Source organism: Protomyctophum bolini (assembly GCF_963924005.1).
Source record: "Protomyctophum bolini genome assembly, chromosome: 20".
NCBI classification, from domain to species: Eukaryota; Metazoa; Chordata; class Actinopteri; order Myctophiformes; family Myctophidae; genus Protomyctophum; species Protomyctophum bolini.
Genome location: NC_137881.1, coordinates 21,637,457 through 21,654,271, shown reverse-complemented (window position 1 = coordinate 21,654,271; position 16,815 = coordinate 21,637,457). Strand labels below are relative to the sequence as shown.

General features: G+C 44.2%; 2 protein-coding genes across 3 annotated transcripts in view; both read right to left on the bottom strand.

The window, feature by feature from the left end:
• camta2 (calmodulin binding transcription activator 2) overlaps positions 1 to 2,580 on the bottom strand; it is a 25,104-nt gene extending 22,524 nt beyond the window's left edge. For both annotated transcript variants that reach the window (XM_080792743.1, XM_080792744.1), the window contains exons 1-3: positions 2,532 to 2,580; positions 786 to 863; positions 168 to 268 (exon numbers count right to left, since the gene is read on the bottom strand). In XM_080792743.1, the coding sequence (XP_080648869.1) occupies positions 168 to 268; positions 786 to 831 (147 nt within the window). In that variant the 5' untranslated portion in view covers positions 832 to 863; positions 2,532 to 2,580. The remainder of the gene's footprint in view (positions 1 to 167; positions 269 to 785; positions 864 to 2,531) is intronic.
• A 3,523-nt stretch (positions 2,581 to 6,103) lies between these two features.
• LOC308335028 (stress-associated endoplasmic reticulum protein 2) lies at positions 6,104 to 8,845 on the bottom strand. Its single transcript, XM_080791981.1, has 3 exons — positions 8,587 to 8,845; positions 7,698 to 7,773; positions 6,104 to 7,134 (listed from the first exon to the last, which is right to left on the bottom strand). Exons 1-3 carry the CDS (start codon positions 8,668 to 8,670, stop codon positions 7,094 to 7,096), a joined length of 201 nt encoding a protein of 66 aa, XP_080648107.1. The 5' UTR covers positions 8,671 to 8,845; the 3' UTR covers positions 6,104 to 7,093.
• Between the last annotated feature and the right edge of the window lie 7,970 nt (positions 8,846 to 16,815).

The following is a 16,815-nucleotide window of genomic DNA, read 5'->3' as shown; positions in this document are numbered from 1 at the left end:
GAAATAGCAGATTGATTTTCAAGCTCACAGCGCCTTGCTTGTGGATCTGCTATTTTGAAAAGGGGCGTCGACTCGTTAGTATTTGAAAAGGGGGGTGTGTACCTGGTTGGTGATTTGAAAAGGGGCGTGGTACTTCGTTAAGTGATTTACAAAAGGGGGCGTGGTACCTCGTTAGTGTTCCAGCGCAGACGTTCTTTGGGCAGCGACGCACAGCGAGGTAGACGCTCCAACAGCTTGTTAGGAACAAACACTTTCATCCTGAGGTTGTCTAGGGGACCGACCACACGCACGCACACATGCACGCATGCACACAGTCACAGAGACAAACACACACAGTTGCAGAGACAGACAGAGTCAGACAACATATATCATTTCATGTGAAACACTGGTTTCTTTCAATTAAGCATTTATCAGACGCTTTTAATCCAGAGTGATTTACAGTAAGCGAGAACAACTATGGTAATACGTCAAATACAAAAAAACAAAAACATCTGTCATAAACGTTGAGATAGATTCAACCCCCGGGGCCCACAAGTTCACAATCTTTAATCCACTTTGAAATCCTATATTTTGCGATCCAGGATCAGACAATGCAGATTTTGTCCCGGTAGTTAAAATAAATCCAGGATAGGATCACCTGGATCCAGATTCAGATTTTTCAAAATTGCCAGATCCTGAATATCAGTGTTCTATTATGTATTATTTCAAATTACAACCATTACCATCTTATTTATATATTATTGGAATCCCTGTAACAGAATATTTTCAGATGGAGGTCGGTTTACCTGTCTCCATGGAAACCATCTTGTTGTTGCTCATGGTCGTCGTCATAGCGACCGGTCAAAGCAACAGGCTTGTAGACCCTGTAGGACAGGAAGTGATGACATCTTCATTACATCATACCGGCGGAACCTCACTAGATGGCACCAGAGTCGTATAGATGAGAGAATTACGACAACTCCGCTCACTTCATGGGGTCAGTCCAATGGCGGCTCTTCTACATAGATAGGCTTCTATTGGCGAAGTGTGAACCGGAAGTTGACAGAATGCATTGGAGTCTATGGGCTTTAGTGTGACAAACGAGTTACATGACGGCGATACATGAAACATGAACTTGATCGTAACTTTAATAGCACAAATATTTTTCAGTTTCTTTTGATGTCTCACTGTACACTCGAAACAAACAACGCTTCGCCACTGAGACAACGTGTGTCTCAGTGGCGGAATCCAAACAAGCCCTATAAATGTACAGCATGTAAACAAACAATCAACTGATTCACAGTCAACACTGGTCACTTCAGTCTGTCATGTTACCAACAGAACACTGGTCACTTCAGTCTGTCATATTACCAACAGAACACTGGAGAAAAGAAATCATGGGTACAGAAAGCACCTAATCCTCCAAATTAGATCGACTGCCTACACACATGAACGCACGCACACACTCACACACACCAAGTGCACTACACTGTTCTTCAATAGACCTCTGTTACCTAGCAACCACATGAGAGGAGAGGAGAGTGGAGAAGAGAAGAGAGCAGAGAGGAGAGTTGAAGGGAGAGGAGAGGAGAGAGATGGTTGCTCGGCAACCACAGGAGAAGAGATACCCAGGCTCTACTTCCAAGTGAATCTGAATTCTATGTCAACGATCAACAGCTCTGAAAAGCTCTTTTATTAAGTTGTATTATTAATATAAAGCAGTGGTTTTCAACCCTTTTCATATCAAGGCCACCATTTGATGACATTTAGCTTCGCAGACCCCAAACTAAAGAATATATTGTTTTCCCACGCTGTATTGATGCTGCTACTTACTGTACCATAGGAAAGACAGCGCATGCAAACGTTGATCAAAATAATAATTCTTCTTCTACATTCTCAAATTGTATAGACTTCTTGTAAATTAATTAAGTAATGTGTCTAACAATAATGTAACTCTTGAGAGCATAAAAATGAAACCAATTATATCCTACGTATCATTCTCATCTGGAACCTCTATCTACGCTGCGAGGTTCCAAACGGAGCTAATACAGATAATAAAACAGACAGACAGGGGAGTGTCCTGGAAGCTCCAGGCCGGTCTCAGGACTCCTCAGCCCGGCTACAGCTCCACAGATAGACCGGGGAGTGTCCTGGAAACTCCAGGCCGGCCTTGGACACCTCAGCCGGCTACATGGAGCTCGAGCTCCCCGCTGTAGCACAACAACAATGCTAACATGCTAACTCCATTTACTTTGGATCACAAACAAAGACAGTTCGTTCATTAATGTATTATTTGTTAATTAAGTACGTGACGTCACACACATGTCACACGCGACGTAAAGACAGCATGACGTCACGTTATGAATTATTCTGACATAACACATGCATGTTTATTTACATGATGCTAATGCTAACACTGATAACTGTGTGTGTGACTGTGTGTGTGTGTGTGTGCGCGCGCGCGCGTGTGTGTGTGTGTGTGTGTGTTTGCGTGCGTGCGTGCGTTTGCGTGCGTGCGTTTAAATCAATGTTTGTTTTAAGGCATCATTTACCTTCCAAAGCCTTCTCCACGTCCGCCATGTTGTCCTGCTTTATGACGTCACTGCTGTCAGTGAGAGAGAGGGGGGGGAGAAGAGGAGGGAGAGAGAGAGAGGGAGAGAGAGAGAGAGAGAGAGAGAGAGAGAGAGAGAGAGAGAGAGAGAGAGAGAGAGAGAGAGAGAGATTGATTGATTGATTGATTGATTGATTGATTGATTGATTGATTGATTGATTGATACAAAAACTGTTACTTCTTTGAGGACGAGACCGAAAAGCACTGCACTTGTCTACATCAGGGTAATTTTCAATCCATCATCATGATTTAAAGACGTACAAATATACACTTATATGAAAAAACTAAAAAAGGAAATCATCATGAAGAAAGAAATAAGGGAAAAACATGTACAGTATGGGATTGTTTTGAAGGAGTCAAGGTATTCACATTTCTTTAGCTGTTGGTAGGGCGTTCCACATTTTAGTGGCATATAGGAGCGAAACTCCCATAGAGCGAAACTCCCTTTGGTGTTGTGAGTGTGGACTTCGTTGACATTGAGGAATATTTTTAGGTAGCCTACATGGGTAACCGTATCTTAGTGGTGTAGTGAATCTTGTAGACCAGGCCCATTGCAAGATGCTATCAACCATAAACCATTCCAGCCTATCAAAATGGGCATGTGACGAGATGGGTTCTGGGAGCGAGGCAAAGTAGTAGCCTGACCAGCTTGTTTTACTTTTTGGGAGTCTGAAGCCTTGTTTTAATGGCCTTTGAGGTGCTGTGGTACCAAGAGGTGCATGCATAGTCGAAGATACCTCACGAGGGCTCCTGTTAGGGTCTTCAAGGTATTTTTGTTTTATACCAGTGAGGAGATCCTGTACAGGAATCTTGTTAATTTGTTTTACATTGGTGGCCATTTTATCACAGGATAAGAGGGTGTGTGTGTGTGTGTGTGTGTGTGTGTGTGTGTGTGTGTGTGTGTGTGTGTGTGTGTGTGACCCTATGGGTCCCTATCCTTGCCCAAATGTGCCCAATGTGCTGACCTCATCACCTTTCTGATGAGGGCTATGGCTGTTTTTAGCCCAAGGAGTGTTTTTCGTGCAAAACTAATGCTTGGAATGGATTCAGAATCACGGATTCCCTAATTTGTCATCTATCTATAAATGCACCAAGTCTCTGTGTGTTTTAATGTATGGTTTCTATATATAGAGTATTTACGTCTTCTTTTTAATGCACTGAGTTGGATTGACAATCAATTTCGTTGTCTTGCACAATGACAATAAAGATATTCTGATCCTGATGAAGTGTCATAATATTCTGAAGAAAACCTGGAGACTTCACAATCAGTAATTGGGTCTTATGATCAAAATAAGAACATTATAATGGTGGGTAAAATTTCCACAGACTATATCTTGCCTATACAGATCTTTAAATTAACAGTAAAATGTATTGATTGTAGCCTATATTTATCAAATACGGTAAATAAATGCATATAGAGATACATTAATTACATTTGTCACTTATGCTTATGAAGGAAAGTCACACACCAATCTGTTTTAGAGAAAAATATCGTGTTTTATTTTTGTATAAAAGATTTCTTTTTTTTTCTTCTTTTTTTTGTCCAGCATGGAAAACAATCTGTATGTCAGCCTGCGGTACTTCCGTCTGCCTCCGGAGGCCGCTGTTACAGCGAGTTACAGTACAACAATAAACATGTGAACACGTGAACAGCAGGGCAAGGCGATAATGTTATGTAGCACACTAGCACCCCAATCTGGTCAGGTTACCATACAGAGCAATAATGTCAACAATTCTGTCATCCCTGGCTGTGTACAGTCCTTTGTAAACATTACAGCCGTTTAATATTATGGGACCTCACCTATAATCTATGGTCTAATGCTGCCCATGAACCAGTGGTTCTCAACCAGTGGTCCTTGGACCACTGGTCCGGCAAGGGGATGAGCAAATGACGTCAGGACTTTGGCGCTCTATGGTAACAAACTAAATGCATTTGTAATGTTGCCAAAGAATCTGCAAAAATAAAATGAAAAATTGTTGATCTAGAAGCTCACACAATTTTAGCTGCATTTTTTTAGGTTTCTGTCCCATTACGATTTTAAATAATGTAACATTAATATGAAAATGTAATAAAAAAGAATCTAATAAGAGTATAATAATATGACATTCAATAAATAATCAGTGGATAGTGAAAATAGCCGATCTATAAGCTCACAACACACAGAATTGCAATGTTTTGTGAGCTTGTAGATCGGCTATTTTCACTACTTTTGAGCGACACTCTTGAATGATAAAAAAGGGCATTAATTTATGAAAGAAAAGTTTCATTATGGCGATGAGGTTTCTGCCTGCCAACATATTCATGTGATATTAATGTTACAAAATAATATGTAATATCGTAATATTTCAACCGCAGATTGTATCTATAGTTTCACATCACAATATTAAATTGAAATATCAACATATCAACACATCGCCCTGTAACAGTGCACGAACTCAGCACAACCAAAGTGAAGAAACGTCGTCCAATTAAAAAAATGTAAAAAATAGTCAATAAAACAGATCAATAAATACTGAATATTGGTTAATTAATTGATGACCAATCGATCGATGACGATTGTGAGCTCAACATACAGTAACACACACGCACAAACTTCTGTGTACATAATTCGTTTTCCATGCCAACAGTATCAACCTTCATTATGTACTTTATCATTTCCGCATTAGGGATGGAGCTCGTTATTTTTTATTGATAACGAGCACCTTATCGATCAGTCTTATCGAGCCCACTATCGAGCATTTTCTATAATTTTGTGAAAAGACGTGAGTCGATAATAAATTCTGAACAGAACTACTTTCTTTTCCTAGGGCCTTCAAATAGCCTACAGTACTTTTCTAACAGACGGAAGCTATGTTCGATAACAGGCTTGATAAGCCCAAAGCATATTGATAAACGGGTATCGGGTTTTGAGCTCCATCCTTACTCATCAATCTTTGTCATTTCAACTCTTCGCGAATACAACAAAATGTTTTCCATCCAGAGTGCTAGCCTAATTAATTAATTCCATTTCATGCTAAACTAATTCCAGAAATGTTTAATTGTTATACTTATAATTATAGTTAAAACACTGTAATAATAACAGTTATCAAACACCAATACAAAATAAATGTAAATACAGACAGATAGACAGATAGACAGACAGACAGACAGGCAGGCAGACAGACAGACAGACAGCTGGACGAATGCATGAAAAAATGCATGGAGAGGAAGAGGAGACAAGGACAGAGGAGGAGTATTTAAGACCAAACAAAAAAAAAGGCTTTTTCAAATTAAAGGAGAATTCCTTTCCTTACCGTAATCTGAAGTTATTCATTTATAACTAATTAATTGGTCAATCGCTTATTTTGATTGCGCGGCAATTCATATTGTTTTATTTGGTACACATTGTCTTCCATGTCAGAATCCTCTCCAAAATGTTTTGTAAAAAGGCAAACTGTGTGCTAGCGATGGAGGTTCTCTTTTCTACGGTAAGAAAAGGGTTAGTCCTTTAACCCTCCCCCCCACCCCACCCTGTGACAATGTCAGTTACGCATACAAACATATAAAATATGATTGATTGACAGGCAGAGACAGAGGAAACAATGAAGATTCCTTAATCCGACATTCTTGGCGAAGGAGGTGATTCAATTGAACTAGAGATTGAGTCATTCTGAACTTTGTTCGAGCACCTCCAGACGTTCCTACTCTAGCAGCGTTTGTTCGTACGTCCCGACTCTCCCAACAGCGATAGTTCGTACAGCAAGACTCTCCCAACAGCCCGGAGCGGTTTTTTGTGTATACAATAATTTAACGTCCGGAACGGCACAAATAACTGACACACAAATGTATTTATTTATTTTAACCCACGAATTTGTAACCCGTTTTTCTTTCACCCAGTGTCAATTGTCTAGCGTAACCCTGGGCGATACAATCCCTCTGCCAACCTGGGGAGAGCAATGGACTGACCTCATGCTTCCTTCAATGCATGGGGTAGTCCTTATAACCTGACAGGGGAGAGTTTCCCCAGTTGGATGTAGAGCAGGAACACGTAATTCCAGGCGCCCTGACTGGCCAGAGGGAGGCAGTATATAGAGACCAGGATTACTGCATGTTTTTCTACCTTAGGTGACATTGGGAGAACATGCCAAACTCCACACAGAAAGGGCCTTTTGTGCCAACCACACCTAGGCTATGGACACTGATGACGCGGAGGAGAGAACACGCCTACAGTGCCCCTGGCAGGAATCGAACCCAGGACCTTCTAGCTGTAAGGCAATAGCGCTACCGGACTTGACTCGGACTCATACTCCGTTGTGGGAAGGTGCTTTCTGTGGACAAGCCCCCTTCACAGATGAATGACAGACAGACAGACAGACATCACAGTTTGTAAAATGAGCTCAGGTTTCAAACAGGAAAAGAGTGTGTGTGTGTGTGTGTGTGTGTGTGTGTGTGTGTGTGTGTGTGTGTGTGCGTTGGTTGCTGTGTCTTGTTTGCCGGAGGCGACGGAGGAGGAAGTGATGTCATCACAAGCCCTGCCTGATACTCTGGATGATCTGAAAGATAGCTGACACACACACACGCACCCACACACACACACACACACACACACACTTGAGTCCACATTTATAAAATACATTATCAAGGGCACAAAGATGTTTCCCACACACTACAAACTACATGTTTGAGCCGAATGTGAACGAAAAGTATGTTATATTTGCAAATAAATTATGTGGGTTACAGTAATTGCACTGAAACATTTCTGGTTTCACACAGGATTTTTTTGTAAAACACAACAGATGAATCAATCGTGGGTGACACATCTTTGGTAATAATGTCAACAATTCTGTCATGCCTGGCTGTGTACAATCCTTTGTAAACATTACAGCCGTTTCATATTATGGGACCTAGACTCTATGCTGTCTATGAACCAGTGGTTCTCAACCAGTGGTCCTTGAGGGGGTTCCAGGTGGTCCCCAGCTAAATGATGGAGAGTTGGTAACTCTTGAGAGGGTAAAATGTTTTCATTGAGGGTTTCATTTTACACTCTCAAGGGGAAAATCTGAGATTCACATTTTGAGCAAGAATCGTGCAGCACTGGCAGACAGACAGACAGACAGCGTGTCTTACCTGATCCACACACTACGAACACGAAAAGCGCCAACAGCCAGGGTCCTACGGGAGACCTGTCATCACTTACTGGACGCTGACATGCACACACACACACACACACACACACACACACACACACACACACACACACACACCTCAGTTGACAGCATCAAAAATCACGTGTAGATCTAATAATAATAATAATTACCAATAAGAAACTACGGATGAGGACTCTACTAGGTACGACAATGTAATAATAATCATAATTAATATTAATTACCGTAGTCTTCTGTACATGGCCTCTCATATTGATAGTTTTAACCGTTTTAAATAATATAAATCATTATAATAATTACCGTAGTCTTCTGTACTTTTTTTTATTGATTGAAGTATGTATTAACAGTTTGCAGAATTACAGTACATTTCAAGCACAATTAACTCAATACAAAAACTGTCAACTGTGAGTGGACGACCCAATAAAGCATTATACTTGTTTACAATAGGGCACACAGTTTTCAATTCATCATAACATTTAGAGACGTACAAATATACACTTCTATATAGCAAAAAACTGGAAATCATCAGAAAGGATGTAAAAGGGGGGAAAGACATATACAGTGAGGGGAGAAAGGGGTGGGTGGGGGATTCAGATTTTACGGAGGCCAGTTTTGAATTGCAGCCGTCCGTAGGTGCCCTTTGAGAGCGGTTTTGAACTGAAGGAGTCAAGGGATTCGCATGTCTTAATGACTGTTGGTAGGGCGTTCCACACCTTGTGGACCAGACCCATTGTTGCAAGATGCTGTACTCGGTCGTCAACCCTAAGCCATCCCTCCCAGCCTGTCAAAGTGGGCCTCTCATAGTGATAGGCTAGTTTTAATTCATTTAAATTAAATATAACAATAATTACCGTAGTCTTCTGTACATGGCCTCTCATAGTAATAGTCTTGCTGTGTCTCTCGTTCGCTACCTTCATCCTCTGAATGGCCGACATGTTGTTTGGTGTTGTTAATTTAATTTAATTAAGACCTCTAATAATTAAATACGTTGTATGTTAATCAGCACAGCAGTGTTAATGATTCATTTAAATGTTGTTTTTGAATTCGTTGTGGTTTTCTCGATTCTACGATGCTAACACCGTTAGCTTCTGTTCTGTCTGGACTCTGGAGGCTGACCCGGAAGCGGAAACGCTTTCTCACCCGCGTCACGTGCGAGGGACAATGCGGAAGTGGTGGAAGAGACGCTACTTGTTGGGCTCCGTCTTATGAGCAGTTTTAGAACTTCCGGTCTGAGAGCTAGCAGCTTTAAGACATCCGGTTGCTTTCAGAATAAAATAAGGTTATTTAATTCGTTAATTAAATAATTTTTACATTACATTATTAGTATTATTATTACATTACAGTTATTGTAAAGACACACATTATGTTTCTGTGTAAAAATAAGTAATTAAATAACATAAAAAAGGTATCTAAATGGTTATTGCTATTCACTGGAGTGCATGGACTTTATAAAGTGGACACTGGACAAAAGACGGCTCCGCGAGGCAACTATCTGGACATACCCACGCGTCCGGGGAGATGTCCTCTACCACCCCACAGTCTCCGCTAAGCGGGAGAGGTGTAAAATTCAGAGCAGCAGAGCTTCTATTGGGGTCAACACTCAAAAAAGTGCCGTTTCCAGACACAGAATGGACACTGGACAAAGAGGCCTCCGCGAGGCAACTATCTGGACATACCCACGCGTCCGGGGAGATGTCCTCTACCACCCCACAGTCTCCGCTAAGCGGGAGAGGTGTAAAAATCAGAGCAGCAGAGCTTCTACTGGGGTCAATGCAAAAAAAATTACCGTTTCCGGACCCAGACTGGACACTGGACAAAGAGGCCTCCGCGAGGCAACTATCTGGACATACCCACGCGTCCGGGGAGATGTCCTCTACCACCCCACAGTCTCCGCTAAGCGGGAGAGGTGTAAAATTCAGAGCAGCAGACCTTCTATTGGGGTCAACACTCAAAAAAGTGCCGTTTCCAGACCCAGAATGGACACTGGACAAAGAGGCCTCCGCGAGGCAACTATCTGGACATACCCACGCGTCCGGGGAGATGTCCTCTACCACCCCATAGTCTCCGCTAAGCGGGAGAGGTGTAAAATTCAGAGCAGCAGACCTTCTATTGGGGTCAACACTCAAAAAAGTGCCGTTTCCAGACCCAGAATGGACACTGGACAAAGAGGCCTCCGCGAGGCAACTATCTGGACATACCCACGCGTTCAGGGAGATGTCCTGTACCACACCCCAGTCTCCGCTAAGCGGGAGAGGTGTAAAATTCACAGCAGCAGAGCTTCTAATGGGGTCAATGCAAAAAAATGTACCGTTTCCGGACCCAGACTGGACACTGGACAAAAGACGGCTCCGCGAGGCAACTATCTGGACATACCCACGCGTCCGGGGAGATGTCCTCTACCACCCCACAGTCTCCGCTAAGCGGGAGAGGTGTAAAATTCAGAGCAGCAGAGCTTCTACTGGGGTCAATGCAAAAAAAAATACCGTTTCCGGACCCAGACTGGACACTGGACAAAAGACGGCTCCGCGAGGCAACTATCTGGACATACCCACGCGTTCAGGGACATGTCCTGTACCACACCCCAGTCTCCGCTAAGCGGGAGAGGTGTAAAATTCACAGCAGCAGAGCTTCTAATGGGGTCAATGCAAAAAAATGTACCGTTTCCGGACCCAGACTGGACACTGGACAAAAGACGGCTCCGCGAGGCAACTATCTGGACATACCCACGCGTCCGGGGAGATGTCCTCTACCACCCCACAGTCTCCGCTAAGCGGGAGAGGTGTAAAATTCAGAGCAGCAGAGCTTCTACTGGGGTCAATGCAAAAAAAAATACCGTTTCCGGACCCAGACTGGACACTGGACAAAAGACGGCTCCGCGAGGCAACTATCTGGACATACCCACGCGTTCAGGGACATGTCCTGTACCACACCCCAGTCTCCGCTAAGCGGGAGAGGTGTAAAATTCACAGCAGCAGAGCTTCTAATGGGGTCAATGCAAAAAAATGTACCGTTTCCGGACCCAGACTGGACACTGGACAAAAGACGGCTCCGCGAGGCAACTATCTGGACATACCCACGCGTCCGGGGAGATGTCCTCTACCACCCCACAGTCTCCGCTAAGCGGGAGAGGTGTAAAATTCAGAGCAGCAGAGCTTCTACTGGGGTCAATGCAAAAAAAAATACCGTTTCCGGACCCAGACTGGACACTGGACAAAAGACGGCTCCGCGAGGCAACTATCTGGACATACCCACGCGTTCAGGGAGATGTCCTGTACCACACCCCAGTCTCCGCTAAGCGGGAGAGGTGTAAAATTCACAGCAGCAGAGCTTCTAATAAACAAGTGTACAGACCACAGCTACTAGTATCAGTTTGTGTTATGAAATGAGGGCAACTGTCATAACTCTCATATCTAAATGTGATAGCCATACCTCTACCATGAATTGCAAAATACTGTAAGGCTAAGTATTTTTGCAGTGGACCAAATACATTAACCAGTTCTTGTTCAGGACTGAATCCATTAGAACAACATCCAAGCCCTTACCAAAAAGCAGTTTATAAAAGTGAATAGATCACTCGTATAGCACTGTACCTAATCAGTCTGTACAGACTCTGAGTCTAGATGATGGTACTGTTCAGAGTGTCATGGGACTATCTAGTGCTACATTAGGACCCTTCAAACACAGTGCCATTGAACCTACTACCTTTACTTTGAAGTCTTCAGAATGGGACACTGTAAACTCCTTAAGAGTCAAAGGACATAGACATTTTAAGATGTATGAATGGCAAGAGCTGTTTGCCAGCAAAGTCAAGGAATCTAATCCATACTGTATAATCCGTTTTGTTAATCACCACTGTTCTACCGCTGTCGTTAGAAAATCAAGCAAGCCATGTCTGACAATCAATGGCGCCTGTCGGCATACTTCATGTGAGATGACCTTTAAAATACATCTCCATTCATTCGAAGACGGCATATTTCATGTAGCTTACACTGGCAACATATATCACACAAAGGACAAATTGAGAGGTAGATACATTAGAAGCACAGAGCGTGCAAACTTGGGTAGATCAATGATGAACCGATTTGCACATAATGCTTACATTGAGGCAGTGAACAATGCAGACCCAAGGTCTTTAATAGCTGGAAATCGTAGTGGAGTTGGCAAAGACACTTCTTTGTACAGGCAGGTCAAATATGAACAGCGGAAACAAGGATGGAAGGATAACAGTGAGATCAAAGCTTTGATGGACCTTAAAAAGCTGGTTTTGCTTTAAAAGTACATCTAACTTTTGATCAATTTGTGTGTGTGTGTGTGTGTGTGTGTACAATGTTTGCACTTAATGTTTGCAGTGATGCTTTGCACTATACCTTTTTATACATTTGAGTGATGTGTGCACTTAGGTACATTGCATGTTGTACCATATTATACATTTGAGTGACGTTTGCATTGAGGTACATTGCATGTTGTACCATATTATACATTTGAGTAACGTTTGCACTTGGTACATTGCACGTCTTACCTTTTTATACATTTGAGTAATGTATGCACTTATAGGTACGTTGCACTTATAGTACCATTTTGTACTTTTGAGTGATGTTTGCACTGATTGACTTTGTAGTTTTTGCATGTTTTGCATGTGTTTGAATAATGTTTGCTGTATTAACACAGATGCGCACACACATGCAGTAAATTGATCAAATCTGTGACTACTAAACTATTAAAGTAGCTTCTCAGTCCACATTAAGACAAATTGTGATGTTTAAAAACAAATATTGTAGGGATTTGGAAACTTTAAAATGAGCGTTTTATTTCTGATTGTGATGACCATTATTTTGAAGAGTGATTTTTTCTTCTTCTGTGTAACAGTGAATGAAACTGTATGCCTTTTTCTTTCCATTGAATTGATTGATTGAATGATTAATTAAAAGGTATTTATTTCTAACTTTCAAAGCCTTGTCTGTATTCTTTTATTCTTTTATAAATGTAATGCTTGGAGAGGGCCACTTTATATATACAACGATCAATCGTTGTCACCTCATCTATATCTGGGGCAGGAATGTACAGCACTGTAAAAATAAGCTATTACTGTTAATGGCCCATCTACATAGTGAATGACATTGTTATTCATGCTGACATTAGTGTTCAAACACCAGTAATTACCAAAATAATTAGTATTACTTTGCAATTGCAATTGCATGCAGCCAGCTATGAGCTATGAGTTGGTAATATAGTTGGTGACATTTTGTATATATCACCGTTGCCAAACAAATATGAACGGGACTAGACTAGAAAGCCAAAAACCAAAGAAGCCAATGTGTGTGTGAAAATACATTAGTTGAATACCTTTAAAGCAAGCACCTTTTACCTTAAGTATACTTAGTACACTTTTATAAACTGCTTTTTGGTAAAGGCTTGGATGTTGTTCTAATGGATTCAGTCCTGAACAAGAACTGGTTAATGTATTTGGTCCACTGCAAAAATGACATTAGTGTTCAAACACCAGTAATTACCAAAATAATTAGTATTACTTTGAAATTGCATGCAGAGCCATTTTGAGCATTGACCCCAGTAGAAGCTCTGCTGCTCTGAATTTTACACCTCTCCCGCTTAGCGGAGACTGTGGGGTGGTAGAGGACATCTCCCCGGACGCGTGGGTATGTCCAGATAGTTGCCTCGCGGAGCCGTCTTTTGTCCAGTGTCCAGTCTGGGTCCGGAAACGGTACATTTTTTTGCATTGACCCCATTAGAAGCTCTGCTGCTGTGAATTTTACACCTCTCCCGCTTAGCGGAGACTGGGGTGTGGTACAGGACATCTCCCTGAACGCGTGGGTATGTCCAGATAGTTGCCTCGCGGAGCCGTCTTTTGTCCAGTGTCCAGTCTGGGTCCGGAAACGGTATTTTTTTTTGCATTGACCCCATTAGAAGCTCTGCTGCTGTGAATTTTACACCTCTCCCGCTTAGCGGAGACTGGGGTGTGGTACAGGACATCTCCCTGAACGCGTGGGTATGTCCAGATAGTTGCCTCGCGGAGCCGTCTTTTGTCCAGTGTCCAGTCTGGGTCCGGAAACGGTATTTTTTTTTGCATTGACCCCAGTAGAAGCTCTGCTGCTCTGAATTTTACACCTCTCCCGCTTAGCGGAGACTGTGGGGTGGTAGAGGACATCTCCCCGGACGCGTGGGTATGTCCAGATAGTTGCCTCGCGGAGCCGTCTTTTGTCCAGTGTCCAGTCTGGGTCCGGAAACGGTATTTTTTTTTGCATTGACCCCAGTAGAAGCTCTGCTGCTCTGAATTTTACACCTCTCCCGCTTAGCGGAGACTGTGGGGTGGTAGAGGACATCTCCCCGGACGCGTGGGTATGTCCAGATAGTTGCCTCGCGGAGCCGTCTTTTGTCCAGTGTCCAGTCTGGGTCCGGAAACGGTATTTTTTTTTGCATTGACCCCAGTAGAAGCTCTGCTGCTCTGAATTTTACACCTCTCCCGCTTAGCGGAGACTGTGGGGTGGTAGAGGACATCTCCCCGGACGCGTGGGTATGTCCAGATAGTTGCCTCGCGGAGCCGTCTTTTGTCCAGTGTCCAGTCTGGGTCCGGAAACGGTACATTTTTTTGCATTGACCCCATTAGAAGCTCTGCTGCTGTGAATTTTACACCTCTCCCGCTTAGCGGAGACTGGGGTGTGGTACAGGACATCTCCCTGAACGCGTGGGTGTGTCCAGATAGTTGCCTCGCGGAGGCCTCTTTGTCCAGTGTCCATTCTGTGTCTGGAAACGGCACTTTTTTGAGTGTTGACCCCAATAGAAGCTCTGCTGCTCTGAATTTTACACCTCTCCCGCTTAGCGGAGACTGTGGGGTGGTAGAGGACATCTCCCCGGACGCGTGGGTATGTCCAGATAGTTGCCTCGCGGAGCCGTCTTTTGTCCAGTGTCCAGTCTGGGTCCGGAAACGGTATTTTTTTTTGCATTGACCCCAGTAGAAGCTCTGCTGCTCTGAATTTTACACCTCTCCCGCTTAGCGGAGACTGTGGGGTGGTAGAGGACATCTCCCCGGACGCGTGGGTATGTCCAGATAGTTGCCTCGCGGAGCCGTCTTTTGTCCAGTGTCCAGTCTGGGTCCGGAAACGGTACATTTTTTTGCATTGACCCCATTAGAAGCTCTGCTGCTGTGAATTTTACACCTCTCCCGCTTAGCGGAGACTGGGGTGTGGTACAGGACATCTCCCTGAATGCGTGGGTGTGTCCAGATAGTTGCCTCGCGGAGGCCTCTTTGTCCAGTGTCCATTCTGTGTCTGGAAACGGCACTTTTTTGAGTGTTGACCCCAATAGAAGCTCTGCTGCTCTGAATTTTACACCTCTCCCGCTTAGCGGAGACTGTGGGGTGGTAGAGGACATCTCCCCGGACGCGTGGGTATGTCCAGATAGTTGCCTCGCGGAGCCGTCTTTTGTCCAGTGTCCAGTCTGGGTCCGGAAACGGTACATTTTTTTGCATTGACCCCATTAGAAGCTCTGCTGCTGTGAATTTTACACCTCTCCCGCTTAGCGGAGACTGGGGTGTGGTACAGGACATCTCCCTGAACGCGTGGGTGTGTCCAGATAGTTGCCTCGCGGAGGCCTCTTTGTCCAGTGTCCATTCTGTGTCTGGAAACGGCACTTTTTTGAGTGTTGACCCCAATAGAAGCTCTGCTGCTCTGAATTTTACACCTCTCCCGCTTAGCGGAGACTGTGGGGTGGTAGAGGACATCTCCCCGGACGCGTGGGTATGTCCAGATAGTTGCCTCGCGGAGCCGTCTTTTGTCCAGTGTCCAGTCTGGGTCCGGAAACGGTATTTTTTTTTGCATTGACCCCAGTAGAAGCTCTGCTGCTCTGAATTTTACACCTCTCCCGCTTAGCGGAGACTGTGGGGTGGTAGAGGACATCTCCCCGGACGCGTGGGTATGTCCAGATAGTTGCCTCGCGGAGCCGTCTTTTGTCCAGTGTCCAGTCTGGGTCCGGAAACGGTACATTTTTTTGCATTGACCCCATTAGAAGCTCTGCTGCTGTGAATTTTACACCTCTCCCGCTTAGCGGAGACTGGGGTGTGGTACAGGACATCTCCCTGAATGCGTGGGTGTGTCCAGATAGTTGCCTCGCGGAGGCCTCTTTGTCCAGTGTCCATTCTGTGTCTGGAAACGGCACTTTTTTGAGTGTTGACCCCAATAGAAGCTCTGCTGCTCTGAATTTTACACCTCTCCCGCTTAGCGGAGACTGTGGGGTGGTAGAGGACATCTCCCCGGACGCGTGGGTATGTCCAGATAGTTGCCTCGCGGAGCCGTCTTTTGTCCAGTGTCCAGTCTGGGTCCGGAAACGGTATTTTTTTTTGCATTGACCCCAGTAGAAGCTCTGCTGCTCTGAATTTTACACCTCTCCCGCTTAGCGGAGACTGTGGGGTGGTAGAGGACATCTCCCCGGACGCGTGGGTATGTCCAGATAGTTGCCTCGCGGAGCCGTCTTTTGTCCAGTGTCCAGACTGGGTCCGGAAACGGTACATTTTTTTGCATTGACCCCATTAGAAGCTCTGCTGCTGTGAATTTTACACCTCTCCCGCTTAGCGGAGACTGGGGTGTGGTACAGGACATCTCCCTGAACGCGTGGGTGTGTCCAGATAGTTGCCTCGCGGAGGCCTCTTTGTCCAGTGTCCATTCTGTGTCTGGAAACGGCACTTTTTTGAGTGTTGACCCCAATAGAAGGTCTGCTGCTCTGAATTTTACACCTCTCCCGCTTAGCGGAGACTGTGGGGTGGTAGAGGACATCTCCCCGGACGCGTGGGTATGTCCAGATAGTTGCCTCGCGGAGCCGTCTTTTGTCCAGTGTCCAGTCTGGGTCTGGAAACGGTATTTTTTTTTGCATTGACCCCAGTAGAAGCTCTGCTGCTCTGAATTTTACACCTCTCCCGCTTAGCGGAGACTGTGGGGTGGTAGAGGACATCTCCCCGGACGCGTGGGTATGTCCAGATAGTTGCCTCGCGGAGCCGTCTTTTGTCCAGTGTCCACTTTATAAAGTCCATGCACTCCAGTGATGAGCATTTATGCATTTAGATGACTTTATTA

Bases quoted from the DNA above. Each gene is read 5' to 3' on its own strand.
- LOC308335028 (XM_080791981.1), bottom strand. From the start codon at position 8,670: ATGTCGGCCATTCAGAGGATGAAGGTAGCGAACGAGAGACACAGCAAG. The intron at 7,774-8,586 runs GTAATTATTGTT...TGTGCATGTCAG, and splicing joins GCCATGTACAGAAGACTACG to CGTCCAGTAAGTGATGACAG. The intron at 7,135-7,697 runs GTAAGACACGCT...TGTGTGTGTCAG, and splicing joins GTTCGTAGTGTGTGGATCAG to CTATCTTTCAGATCATCCAG.